This window comes from Eptesicus fuscus, chromosome 5 (assembly GCF_027574615.1).
Source record: "Eptesicus fuscus isolate TK198812 chromosome 5, DD_ASM_mEF_20220401, whole genome shotgun sequence".
Classification (NCBI taxonomy): domain Eukaryota; kingdom Metazoa; phylum Chordata; class Mammalia; order Chiroptera; family Vespertilionidae; genus Eptesicus; species Eptesicus fuscus.
The window spans coordinates 63,542,080-63,556,616 of record NC_072477.1 but is presented as its reverse complement, the minus strand read 5'-3'; the positions used below and the strand labels follow the sequence as shown (position 1 = coordinate 63,556,616).

The following is a 14,537-nucleotide window of genomic DNA, read 5'->3' as shown; positions in this document are numbered from 1 at the left end:
TTCATATAAATGGAGTCATACAGTTTGTACTTTTTTTTTTTGTGACTGGCTTCTTTTACTTAGCAAAATGTTTTCAAGGTTCATCCATATTGTAGAATGTGTTGGTACTTAGTCCCTTTTTATGGCTGACTAATCTTCCATTGTATGGCTATACCAGATTTTACTCATCCATTCATTAGTTGACAAACATTTGGGTTGTTTTCATTTTTTACTGTTGTAAATAATGACACTATGTACATTAATGTACAAGTTTTGTGTGGGCATAAGCTTCCCCTTTTTTTTTTGAGTATATACCCAGGAGTAGAATGGTGGGTCATATGGTAACTCTATGTTCAAATTTTGAGGAACTGCCAGACTGTTTTCCAAATTGGCTTTACCATTTTACATATTTATCAGCAATATGTGAAGGGTTCTAATGTCTCTACATCCTTGCCAACACTTGTTATTGTTGGTGAATATAGCCATCCTAGTGGGTATGAAGTGGTATCTCATTGTGGTTTTGATTTTCGTTTCCCTAATGATTAATGATGCTAAGCATCTTTTTATCTGTTTATCTGGCCATTTGCATTTCTTTAGAGAAATGTCTGTTTGGATCATTTATCTTTTTACTATGTATTGAGTTTTATATAACAATTCTTCCACTTATTTTTTTTGTCAGGTTTACTGAGGTATAAGTTACATATAATAAAATCTATGTGTGCAGTTATATGAGTTTTGGCAAATTGTATACACCTGTGTAACTACCACCACAATCAAGATACAGAAAATTTCCATCACTCAAAAAAATTACCTTGTGACCCTTTGTAGTCAGTCCCCTCTTCCTTCCTGAAGTCCCTTCATTGTGTACTTAGGGAGTAAAATATTGGATGTATCTTCCTCAGCTGTCATATCGGTAGATAACCACTGATATGATTACTGTCCCCATCATTTTGCCTGTAACAGAATGTCAAGTAAATGGAATCATTCAGTATATAGCTTTTTGTATTTGGCTTCTTTCACCTAGCACAATGCCTTTTTTTAATTTTTTATTGATTAAGGTATTACATATGTATCCTTATCCCCCTATAGCCACCCCCCCACTCCCCCACTCATGCTCTCACCCCCCTGGTAGCACAATGCTTTTTTTTTTTTTTTAAGTTGACAGTGGCTGCTTTATTTTATTTTATTTTTTTAGAATATATTTTATTGATTTTTTACAGAGAGGAAGGGAGCTGAAATCGGTTTGGCTCAGGGGATAGAGCGTCGGCCTGTGGACTGAAAGGTCCCAGGTTCGATTCCGGTCAAGGGCATGTACCTTGGTTGCGGGCACATCCCCAGTAGGGGGTGTGCAAGAGGCAGCTGGTCGATGTTTCTCTCTCATGGATGTTTCTAACTTTCTATCCCTCTCTCTTCCTCACTGTAATAACTCAATAAAATATATATTAAAAAAAAAGAGAGAGGAAGGAAGAGGGATAGAGAGTTAGAAACATCGATGAGAGAGAAACATCGATCAGCTGCCTCCTGCACACTCCCTACTGGGGATGTGCCCGCAACCAAGGTACATGCCCTTGACTGGAATCGAACCTGGGACCATTCAATCCGCAGGCCGACGCTCTATCCACTGAGCCAAACCGGTCAGGGCAGCATAATGCTTTTAAGATCCTATATAATAAAGAGAAAATATGCAAATTGACCACCACTCCAACACACAAGATGGCTGCCCCATGTGGTCAAATATGGATGCCCCATGTGGACACAAGATGGCTGCCACAAGATGGCCTGCAAGGGAGGGCAGTTGGGGGCGATCAGGCCTACAGGGGAGGGCAGTTGGGGGGGGGGACCCAGGCCTGCAGGAGAGGACAATTGGGGGAAACCAGGCCAGCAGGGGAGAGCAGTTAGGGGCAACTGGGCCAGCCGGGCCAGCGGGGGAGGGCAGTTGGGGGGACCAGGCTTGCAGGGGAGGGCAGTTGGGGGAACCAGGCCAGCAGGGGAGGGCAGTTGGGGGCAACCAGGCCTGCAGGGGAGAGCAGTTGGGGGCGACCAGGATGGCAAGGGAGGGCAGTTAGGGGTGACCAGGCCTGCAGGGGAGGGCAGTTGGGGGTGACCAGGATGGCAAGGGAGGGCAGTTAGGGGTGACCAGGCCAGCAGGGGAGGGCAGTTAGGGGCAGTCGGGCCAGCAGGGGAGCAGTTAGGCATCGATCAGGCTGGCAGGCAGAAGCTGTTAGGGGCAATCAGCCAGGCAGGCAGGTGAGTGGTTGGGTGCCAGCAGTCCTGGATTGTGAGAGGCATCCCAGATTAGAGAGGGTGCAGGCTGGGCTGAGGGACACACAACCCCCCATGTATGAATTTCGTGCACCGGGCCTCTAGTTCATCCATAATGTTGCATGTTAGTACTCTGTTACTCATACTACTGATTAAACAATCACCTTGTGTTAGGCATTAACTTGAATGTGCTTTTTATACATTATTAAGCCTTATAATACCTCATGAAATAGTAGGTAATGTTATCCCCCATTTAACAGTTGAAGAAACTGAGGTAAAGAGGTTTTTTAGTTTGCTCAAGGACATAAATGACAGAAGTAGAATTTGCACTTGGGTCTGTCCGACTCCAAAGCCTCACTCTGCACTTAACCATTTTAATATATTGATTGAATACTTCAAGTTTCATTTGTGTATACTGGGCTTTTTTGGGTGTATGGTGGTTGGGATGCCTGTGGTATATTAATTTGTTAACCTCAGTTTATAATAATACTTATTAAAACCTAAAATCATCAACAGTTCATGATTTAACAATAGGAACTATGTTCATCCTCTCTTACTTGAGCACTCACACATTCTACAACATTTATTTTTTATTTCTTACTAGAGGTCCGGTGCACGAAATTCATGCACTCGGAGGAGGTGGGTGGTCACGCAGCCCGGCCTGCGCCCTCTCGCAGTCTGGGAGCCCTCAGACTGCAACACTCCTGTGTTGAGCGTCTGCCCCCTGGTAGTCAGTGCGCAACATAGCAACCTGTCGTTCCGCCATCCGGCTAAATGCGAGAGGGTGCAGGCCAGGCCAAGGGAGCCCACTGGCGCACGATGGAGGCTGGGGAGGAATGTGGGAGGTTGGCCAGCCGGGGAGGGGCCGTGGGAGGGCTCCAGGGTGTCTCCAGCTTGTCTCACTCAATCCCCATCAGCCGGGCCTCAGCAGCAAGCTAACCTGCTGGTTGGAGCATCTGTCCCCTGGTGGTCAGTGTATTCATAGTGACTGGTCGACTGGTCGACTGCCTCCTGATGATTAGTGCACGTCATAGTGAGCGGTTGAGCGGCCTTAGCATATCATTAGCATATTACGCTTTGATTGGTTGAACCGAACGAACAGACACTTAGCATATTAGGCTTTTATTATATAGGATTATTATATAGGATGTGTGTGAGCCCTGAATCCAAAGTGATAGTATTGTGGTTCATATGTTAAAAAAAACCAAAACACATGTTCATGATAAAATATTTACTGTAAATAGGATATGAATGCAAATCTGCCATTCCCCCATTCTCTCATCCTGTATTTGGTATATTTCCAGAATTGTACACATATACTTACAAGCATATAGATACACACTTTTTCTTTGCATTAATGGACTCATACTATTTACATTCTTTTTTTGCAACTTGTTTTTTCATTTACTAGTATATCTTGGATAGTTTGTAGTACAGATCTACGCCTTTCTTTTTTAGCATTGAACAGTATTTCAAAGTAGACATGTAACATCATTTATTTGACCATATCTCTTTTAAAAAATATTTTTATTGATTTCAGAGAGAAAGGGAGAGGGAGAGAGAGATAGAAACATCAATGATGAGAATCATTGATTGGCTGCCTCCTGCATGTTCCCTACTGGGGATTTAGCCTGCAACCCAGGCATGTGCCCTTGGCCAGAATCGAACCTGGGACCCTTCAGTCCATATATGTACGCTCTATCCACCGAGCCAAACCAGCTAGGGCCATATCTCTTTTGATGGACATTTAGATAGTCTCAATTTTGTTTTTCTTTTTTTTAAATCCTCACCCAAGGCTATGTCCATTGATTTTAGTGAGAGAGGAAGGGAGGGAGGGAAAAGGAAGGGAGAGAGAAAAAGAGAAAGAACCATCAGTGTGAGAGAGAAATATTGACCAGTTGCCTACTGCACGTGCCCCAACCAGGGATCAAACCTGCACCCTATGTATGTGCCCTGACAGGGAATTGAACCCACAACCTTTTGGTGTATAGGACACTACTCCAACCAAGTGAGCCACCTGGTTGGGACTAGATTGTTTTGTATTGCTATTGTAAGCAGTCTCGCAGCAGGCATCCTTATATATATACAAACTTAGTGGCCAGATTATTATGATCTCCAAACGCATTATCTGGTCACTCAGTGTATATCCTATATAATAAAAGGCTAATACACATATTGTCCCCTTGACCGGAAGTTCGACCAGTGGCAGGCCGACCAACTGCCCATGTCCCCTCCCCCTGGCCAGGCTGGCTGGACCCCACCCATGCACAAATTCATGCACCGGCCCTCTAAACTTATCCAATAAAAGAGTAATATGCAGCCGAAACCGGTTTGGCTCAGTGGATAGAGCATCAGCCTGCGGACTGAAAGGTCCCAGGTTCGATTCCAGGTCAAGGGCATGTACCTTGGTTGCAGGCACATCCCCAGTAGGGGGTGTGCAGGAGGCAGCTGATCGATGTTTCTCTCTCATTGATGTTTCTAACTCTCTATCCCTCTCTCTTCCTCTCTGTAAAAAATCAATAAAATAAAATAAAATAAAAATGTACTAAATGTTTTTTTTAAAAAAAGAGTAATATGCAAATTGACCATCACCCCAACACACAAGATGGCTGCCCCCATGTGGTTAAAGATGGTTGCCCCCATGTGGACACAAGATGGCAAGCAGGGGAGGGCAGTTGTGGGCGATCAGGCCTGCAGGGGAGGGCAATTGGAAGGGACCAGGCCTGCAAGGGAGGGCAGTTGGGGGCGATCAGGCCTACTAGGGAGGGCAGTTAGGGATGACTGGGCCGGCAGAGGAGGGCAGTTGGGGGCGAACAGGTCTGCAGGGAGGACAGTTAGGGGTGACCGGGCCAGCAGGGGAGGACAGTTAGGGTGACCAGGCTGCAGGGGAGGGCAGTTGGGAGGAATTAGGCCTGCAGGGGAGGGCAGTTGGGGGGAGATCAGACCTGCAGTGGAGGGCATTTGGGGGGAACCAGGCCTGCAAAGGAGGGCAGTTAGGGGTGACCAGGCCAGCAGGGGAGGGCAGTTGGGGGTTACCGGGCCAGCAGGTGAGGACAGTTGGGAGAGACCAGGCCTACAATGGAGGGCAGTTGGGGAAGATCAGACCTGCAGGGGAGGGCAGTTGTGGGCGACCAGGCCTGCAAGGGAGGGCAGTTAGGGCAATCGGGCTGGCAGGGGAGCAGTAGGCGTTGATCAGGCTGGCAGGGGAATGGTTAGAGGGTGATCAGGCTGGCAGGCAGAAGTGGTTATGGGCAATCAGTCAGGCAGGCAGGTGAGTGGTTGGGAGTGAGTGGTTGGAGAGGGTGCAGGCTGGGCTGAGGGACACACACTCCGTGCATGAATTTTGTGCACTGGGCCTCTAGTGGCCAGATTATTATGCATTCAGAGATCATAATAATCTGGCCACTCAGTGTATATATATCTTAGTGAAGTTATTAGGTATGAGCATTAAATATATATATATATATATATATATATATATATATATATATATATTTTTTTTTTTTTTTTTAAATATATTTTATTGATCTTTTTTACAGAGAGGAAGGGAGAGGGATAGAGAGATAGAAACATCGATGAGAAAGAAGCATTGATCAGCTGCCTCCTGCACACTCCCTACTCGGGATGTGCCCGCAACCAAAGTACATTCCCTTGACCCGAATCGAACCTGGGACCCTTCAGTCCACAGGCCGAAGCTCTATCCACTGAGCCAAACCGGTTAGGGCAAGCATTAAATACTTTGATGTATCTTCCTCAGCTGTCAAAATTTTGTATTTCTACACTTCCATCAAGAGTAGGTGAGCATTCAGCCATATATTTTGGATTTTATTGGCTAAGTTACCTGGTATATTAAGGTAATTCAATTGGGTAGAATTCAGATTTAGTCCATTTCCTAGTATGTTTCACAGGGTAGATCTGCAACTGAGGTTTATTGGACTTAAGAGATTTGGGATGTAGCCGTGACATGGGTGGACAGGCCATTTTCTCACAACTGATTAGTGCCTTAGTTTCCATCTCTGTAAATGGGGACAATCATTTTGTCCTGTTCTTCCTGTGGGGATGGTGGAGGATAAATGAAATTAGTTGGGTAAAGTGTTTCATAACTTTTTAAATAAAAAAATTTATGTATTGACTTTTTTTAGAAGAAGAGTTATATAAAGTTGATTGCTACTTATATCCTTAGGTCTATAGAAACGAGGGAAGTAGCCTTTCCTCCTTTGACTTCTTGGCAGAAGATGCCTCCACTTTAATAGTAGCACACTGGGATGGAAGTATGTCATTGGTGGATAGACGGACACCTGGAACTTCTTATGAGAAACTTATCAATTCTTCTTTGGGAAAAATAAGAACTGTTCATGTCCATCCAGTGCATAGACACTATTTCATGACTGCAGGATTGAGGTACGTTCTTCATAAAATTTTATGATTTAGGCCCTTTATTTTCATCCTCACCTGAGGACATGCTTTTATTGATTTTAGAAAGAGAGAAAGAAACATTGATGTGAGAGTGAAATATTGATCCATTGTTTCCTGCACGCACCCCGACCGGGATCGAACCTGCAACCTGGCTATGTGCCCTGACTAGGAATCAAACTGGCAACCTTTCAGTGCACAGGATATGCTCAACCAACTGAGTCATACTGGCCGGGACTATGATATAGGTCTTTTTGTTTTTTTGATAATCCTCACCTGAGGATATATTTTTTCCATTGGTTTTTAGGGAGAGTGGAAAAGAGAGGGAAAGACGGAGAGAAACATTGATGTGAGCGAAACACATCAATTGGTTGCCTCCTGCATGAGCCCTGACCAGTGCCAGGGCCGGGAAGAAGCCTGCAACCAAGGTACATGCCCTTGACCAGAATCAAACCCTGGACCCTTTGGTCCACAGGCCAATGCTCTATCCAGTGAGCTAAACCAGCTAGGCTATGATATAGGTCTTTTAATGTTAGGGATAATATTTCAATTTGGTTGTTAAAGACATCTGACTTTTGTGATACAGCTGAATAAATTTTTTTTCTACACAGTATTTTTGAATGTGATTAAAAAAATCTTTTGGATTTAATTAATAGTTAAAGTATTGAAACAAGCACACATTTTTGTTTTCCCCAGCATCAAATGCATTTACTTCTAGTCTTTTGAGAAGAAAACTTGTAAAAAAAAAAAAAAGTTATGTGACCTTATAACTTGTTGGTCTGTGTTAATTTTTTTCTTGGAGAGATTGGAAAACCAACTAGACTCTTATCTCAATACCCACTGGTTACATTGTTATGCTATAGTTTTGGAATTTTTGTAATATTTTATTTTATTTTTTATTTTATTTATTTTTTTTAATTTCTTTATTGATTAAGGTGTCACATATTTGTCCTCATACCCCCATTCCCATCCCACACCCCTCCCCATGGATGCCCCAACCCCCTGTTGAACTTAATGTAATATTTTAAATCTTGACTAGAGTTTGTAAAATTAATGCAGGAGATTAGAGGGTTTTGTCTTAGCTGTTCTGGAATGTAGTGAGTGCTTGTCTAATTATGATTAGCACTATCCTAGAGGCTTATTACATGTACTGTGGTAACACCAAGACTTGTTCTTTCCATTACAGAGATGTTCATATTTATGATGCAAGGCACCTGAATCCCAAGAGAAGCCAGCCTTTGATTTCTTTGTCTGAACACACAAAGAGCATCGCTTCTGCTTATTTTTCACCTCAGACTGGCAACAGAGTTGTAACCACATGTGCTGATTGTAAGCTGAGGTAAGTTGGGAAGACAGAGATATGTTAAGGAATCTAAAGTGTCCGTCGCTACTGTGTCAATAAACCAGTAGCTTTGTTTACTGCTGCTCCTTGTTCAATCACTAGTGTTATTGTTTCTAGCTATATCTAGATTCCGGAAGATCAGTGACCTATATTTGATGGCTCTTTAGGTTTTTTTTTTTTTTTCTCTTTAGTTTTTGTGCCTGGAAATTTCCTTGAGATTGACAAGGAAGGTCTATAGCTTCCCTTTCAGCACTAAATAGTCCTGGATATCGCAGTGAAAGCAGGCTTGTGATATCCTGAAAGGGAAGTAATGTTAGCACAGGGAGAAGCTCTTACTTTGGTGATAGTAGGTTCTGTTTTACAAGTGAAGTGCTGAATGGAAGTTGCAGAGTCCTAGGCCATGGACAGGCAGAAAAGATCGCAAAAATTGGGCTTCTATACGAGCTGTAGATACAGTTTTATGGTTTCAGCTTTGGTACCTTTCTATAGTGACTTCCTAAAAATAGACTAAAAAATGTAATGTAATGTAAACCCATTGAACCAAAAATAAAAAATAATGCCAATAAAAAGATGTGGAGAATAATGCAACCACAAAGGAAAATGATTTTGTTTTTTTTTCTTAAGTCCCTGATTTTGCTTAACTTTGCAAGTATTTCTCAGTTTATGAGAGTTTTACCTTATGTGATTTTGGAATTCATTCATTATTTATTCACCAAGGATCTGTTGAATGTAAACTGTGAACCAGGCTGTAGAAAGGCACCTAATTTCTGTTTAGACCCATCTGTTGGGAAGAGCTTGGTCTGCAGTGTGTAGCAGGTACCCACTTAATTTCTGGCAAAGTCTGTGAGCTTTACCAGGTGGTACATTAAGAGATTCAGTCACCCAGGCAGTGGCAGTTCAGTGTTCCCTTTCCGCCCACACAGTATCCTTTGTCTCAACAGCTGCCATTTATTCCATTCCCGTACATTTGTGCTGTAGAGTTTACTCTTGTTACATTAGCTGTTAGGGATTTGGATTTCTAGCAGTCTAATCAGGCAATAAGCTCTAGTGCCAAGAAACTGTACTGGGATAGCTTAGGTACAAAAAGAAGGGGAAGTGGTGGCGATGTGGTTTGTTTCTTCTGCCAGGGTACCTGGTGGAGGCTTCTGGACTCCCCCAGCTGCCCCACAAGAACTCCTCCCCTTGGCTGGGTCTTAGTCTTGCCTGCACCTGGAAATGACGCTTACCAGGCCCTCAACTGATGGGCCTCATAGGGAAATTGCTCTTGATACATGCATGTGCTTTTAGATTATTTGTGCATTTTTAGACCACATCCCTATGTATGACCTACTAGTGTATTACTGTGAATCTGAATATAGTTTTATGATCCAGATTATTAGTTTAGAATGTATATTTTAAGTTCGGCGTAATAGTGTTTAAATTATTTTACAATACACAATAAGCACTAAATTTTACCATATTTCTTGTAACTTTCATTAAATGTATTAGCTGAGGTTTATTAGATACTGATTCTATATATTTTAAAATAATCATTTCATGTCATGAACCAATGGAAAGGTTATTAAATACACTGATGTTATTTCATAAAAATTTGCAAGAAATAATAAAGAGTGTTACTTTATTCTTGTTCTTTATTTTGCAGAGTCTTTGACAGTAGCTGCATATCCTCTCAGATTCCTCTCCTCACCACCATCTGGTAGGTTTCCCGATGCCAAATAATGCAGAACCTGGATTACCATGAACTGTTTGTCGGAATACATACATTAGACACCTGATTGTCAAAGAGGTGTAATAGGTCTGATTTTTGTGTTATAGTTTGTAAGTGTCCCAGGTTGTTGTTCTCTTATCCAGAAGGGTTCTTGCTTCCAGATTCCCTGTATTTATAAAGAGGTTGAGCCTCTTTTAGTCAGAAGTTGGGTGGTTATTTTTGGTTAAGGCGAGTGACTTTATTCCAACATCATTATTCATGTTATATTATTGAAGAAGACTGTGACTACTTACCTGTTGATGAGGCTAGCGGAAGCTCTATTTGGGCCTGTTTCTTCCGGACTTTGAGTGCTTCCCCATCCTACCACTTTGTTTCTTTTGTTACCCCCTTTTTACATCTGCTACTTTTAATGTATGTATTCTACACCAAACTTTACTCCATGTCCTTTTCCTAGACATCCTGTTATCAGTATTTATGAAGTTGGGACAGGGTGAGCAATATATGTTGATTGTAGCTTTATGAGTTTTATAGTCCATAGAGGCTATATTTAAGTATACTTGTTTTCTTTTTCACAAATTTCTTAATTTCCTTTTCAAACTTTATTCTAGTTTATTAGTTTCTAATTTGTGTTTTTAAAACAATTATCTAGGGTGATGATTCTGGTGTAAGTATTCTTATTAAAAGTTAACAGCATTGAGTAGCCGTGGGAAATGTGATTCTCTGTAGTCCAAACTTCTTTAATAAGAAAGGGGCTTTAAAGTTTGATGTAATCCTGTTTGTCTATTTTTGCTTGTGTTGCCTGTGATTTTGGTGTCATATCCAAGAAATCATTGCCAAATGCAATACCTGAAGCTTCTTCCTTATGTTTTCTTCTAGGAGTTTTATAGTTTATGGTGTTATGTTTAGATCTTTAATCCATTTTGAGTTAATTTTTACTGTCTAACTTCATCCTTTTGCATGCAGATATCCAGTACTGTATTCCCAGCACCATTTGTTGAAGAGACTGTCCTTTCCTCATTGTGTGGTCTTAGTACTCTTGATCATTTGACCACACATTCCTGAGGGTTTATTTTTGGGCTTCCTATTCTTTTCCATTGGTTTGCACTTCTGCCAGTATCACACTGTCTTGATTACTGTTGCTTCTTAGTATGTTTTGAAAACAGTAAATTTGAGGCCACCTACTTTGTTCTTCTTCTTTTTTAAAAAAAATATTTATTTTTTGCAGAGAGGAAGGGAGAGGGAGAGAGAGTTAGAAACATCGATGAGAGAGAAACATCGATCAGCTGCCTCCTGCATACCCCCTACTGGGGATGTGCCCGCAACCAAGGTACCTGCCCTTGACCAGAATCGAACCTGGGACCCTTCAGTCCACAGGCCAACGCTCTATCCACTGAGCCAAACCAGTTAGGGCGCTTCTTTTTAAAGATTGTTTTGGCTATTCATAATCCCTTGAGATTCCATATTAATATTAGAATTTTTGGTTTTCTCTTCCCCAAAACATACCATTGGGCTTTTGATAGAGATTGGTCATGGTTAGTGTGTAGAAGAAATACAATTGATTTTTGTGTGTTGATTTTGTATCCTGCATCTTTGTTTTAACAGGATTTTTTTGTGTGTGTGTGTATGTGTGTGTGTGTACTCTCTAAGATTTTCTACATAAAAGATCATGTCATGCAAAGAGATAATTTTACTTTTTCCTTTTCAACTTGGCTGGATGCCTTTTATTTTTTTCTTACCTAATTGACAGTCATGTGATGCTCAGAATGTGTCCCCCTAATCCAGTGATGGGCAACCTTTTGAGCTTGGTAAGTCAAACTTCACCAAAAAACTGAGCATAACTCGGGTAGTGTGTCACTTTGAGGAAAAAACTAACTCCAAGACTCTAGTCGCAAATGTTTCATCCTCAGGAGCAGCAAATGTTTCATCCTCGGCATGTGGCCGCGTGTCATCAGAAATGGCTACACGTGTCAGTGCTGACACGCGTGTCATAGGTTTGCCATCACTGCGAATCAAATGCTTGTTGGTTCAGTGGTGACACTTCATGTGCAGGACACTTCACGTTGCCTATGAAGTTGTGAATGACCCACAAGTTAGGCAGATCAGTCTCTAGTCCTACCCAGTTTTCTAGTTTTACCAGATTTCCAGTACTCTGTTGAATAGAAGTGGCATGAGTGGGCATCCTTGCCTTTTTCCTGATCTTAGAGGTAAAGCTTTTAGTCTTTCACTGTTGAGTATGACATTAGCCGTGGACTTTTCATATATGGCCTTTATTATGTTGAGATTGTTTTTCTCTTCCTAGTTTGTTGAGTGATTTTATCATGAAAGGATATTGAATTTTGTCAAATAATTTTTCTGCATCAGTTGAGATGCTCATATGGCTTTTGTCCTTCATACTGTTAATGTGTATTATATTACATTGATTTTTATATGTTGAATCATCCTTGCTTTCCAAATATAAATCCAACTTGGTCATGCTGTATAATCCTTTAACGTGCTATTGAATTTGGTTTGCTAATATTTTATTGAGGATTTCTGCATCAATATTCATCACAGATATTAATCTTTAGTTTTCTTATAGAGCCCCTGTCTGGGTTTGATATAAGAGTGTAGGAAGTTTGGAAGTGTTCTCTCTTAAATTCTTTGAAAGAGTTTGAAGAGCACTGGTGCTAATTCTTTTTTTTATTTTTTATTAAATGTTTTTATTGACTTCAGAGAGAAAGGGAGAGGGAGAGAGATAGAAACATCGATGATGAGAGAGAATCACTGATTTGCTGCCTCCTGCACGCCCCCCCACTGGGGACTGAGCCCGCAACCCAGGCATGTGCCCTTGATCAGAATCGAACCCGGGACCCTTGGGTCCACAGGCCGATGCTCTATCCACTGAGCCAAACTGGCTAGGGTGGTGCTAATTCTTCTTTAAATGTTTGTTATAATTCTCCAGTGAAGTCATCTGGTCCTGGGTTTTTCTTTGTTGGGCTTTTCTTTTTAAATCCTTACCCAGAGAGAGAGAGAGAGAGAGAGAGAGAGAGAGAGAGAGAGAGAGAGAGAGAGAGAGAGAGAGAGAGAGAGAGAGAGAAACAAACATCGACCTGAGAGTGAGACATTGATCAGTTGTCTTCTGCACGTGCCCTGACTGGGGATTGAACTTGCAACCTGGGTATGAGCCCTGACCAAGAATTGAACTGGCAAACTTTTGGTGTATGGGATGATGCTCCAACCAACTGAGCCACCTGGCCAGGGCTGGGCTTTTCTTTCTTTTTTTAAAGTATTTTCCTTAAGAAATTTTCCCTCCATTTTTAAATATATTTGTTATTGTCGATAGTATTACAAACATCTCCCATTCACTCCTTCTTTGCCCCCCTCCTCCCAGCCCCTACCCAACCTGTAAGTATTCACTACTCTATTGCCTGTGTCCATGGGCTATGCACATATCCTATATAATAAAAGGCTAATATGCAAATCAACTGAGTGGCTGACCTGTCACTATGATGTGCACTGACCACCAGGGGGTAGACACTTAATGTAGGAGCCTGCCCCCCCGGTGGTCAGTGCGCTCAGCCAGAAGCTGGGCTCACGGCTGGCAAGTGCAGCAGCAGTGGTGGGAACCTCTCCCGCCTCTGTGGCAGCAGTAAGGATGTTTGACTGCTGGTTTAGGCGGAGAGTGGGCCAAAGCTCTCAGTTGGACATCCTCCGAGGGCTCTTGGGCTGCAAGAGGGTGCAGGCCGGGCTGAGGGGACACCCCTCCCCCCCGAGTGCATGAATTTTGTGCACTGGGCCTCTAGTATATATATAAATGCCTAAGCAACTGTTTGACCGGTAGTTATGATGCTCACTGACCACCAGGGGCAGACCCTCATTGCATAGGCATGGAAACATGGAACAGACTGACGAATCTCAGAGGGAAGTGGGGAGGGTGGGAAGAGATTAACCAAAGATCTTATATTCATACTAGAGGCCTGGTGCACGGATTTGTTAATTTTTGGTCGTTGATTTTTTTGTTGGTGGTGTTGATTTTTTTGATGAGTCATTCTGATAGGTGTGAGATGATATTTCATTGTGGTTTTAATTTGCATATCTCTGATGATTAGTGACTTTGAGCATTTTTCCATGTGTCTCTTGGCCATTTGTGTGTCCTCTTTGGAGAAATGTCTATTCAGGTCTTCTGCCCATTTTTCATTTGGATTGTTTGTCTTCTTTTAGTTGAATGGCTTTTCTTTTTACCCACTATTCCAGCCACTTGGGAGATGCTTGATAACTGTTTTAATCCCCTTACTAGTTGTAGGTCTATAAGATTTTTTTTATTTCTTCATGATTCAGTCTTGGTAAGTTGTGTGTTCCTGGGAATTTATGCATTTCTTTTAGGTTATCCAATTTGTTGGCATATAATTGCTCATAGTATTCTTTTATAGTTCTTTTTATCTCTGTGACATCAGTTGTAATGTTCCCTCTTTTATTTCTGGTTTTATTTATTTGCATTTTGTCTTAATCTAGCTAAGGTTTTCTCAATTTTGTTGATCTTTTTGAAAAACCAACTCTTAGTTTTTTATGTTGTTTTTCTATTCTCTATTTTATTTACTTCTGTTCTAATCTTTATGATTTCTTTCCTTTTGCTAACTTTTGGTTTAGTTTATTCTTTTTTTCTTGGAGGTGTAGTAAGGTTTTTTCCTTATTCTTCCTTCTTCTGTTCCTTGAGGTGGAGTTAGGTTGTTGATTTTGAAATCTTTTTAATGTAAGGGCTTACTGCTATTAATTTTCCTATAAGTATTGCTTTCACAGTTTCCCAGAAATTTTGGTATGTTGTGTTTTCATTTTCATTTTTTTGCAGGCATGTTC

At 41.6% G+C, this 14,537-nt stretch overlaps 1 protein-coding gene across 1 annotated transcript in view; it reads left to right on the top strand.

Moving 5' to 3' along the window:
• The window catches only part of WDR76 (WD repeat domain 76), a 36,311-nt gene that overhangs the window by 20,151 nt on the left and 1,623 nt on the right, over positions 1 to 14,537 (top strand). Inside the window, exons 10-12 of the mRNA XM_054715556.1 lie at positions 6,425 to 6,642; positions 7,841 to 7,993; positions 9,639 to 9,692. Coding sequence (XP_054571531.1) covers positions 6,425 to 6,642; positions 7,841 to 7,993; positions 9,639 to 9,692 — 425 coding nt within the window. The remainder of the gene's footprint in view (positions 1 to 6,424; positions 6,643 to 7,840; positions 7,994 to 9,638; positions 9,693 to 14,537) is intronic.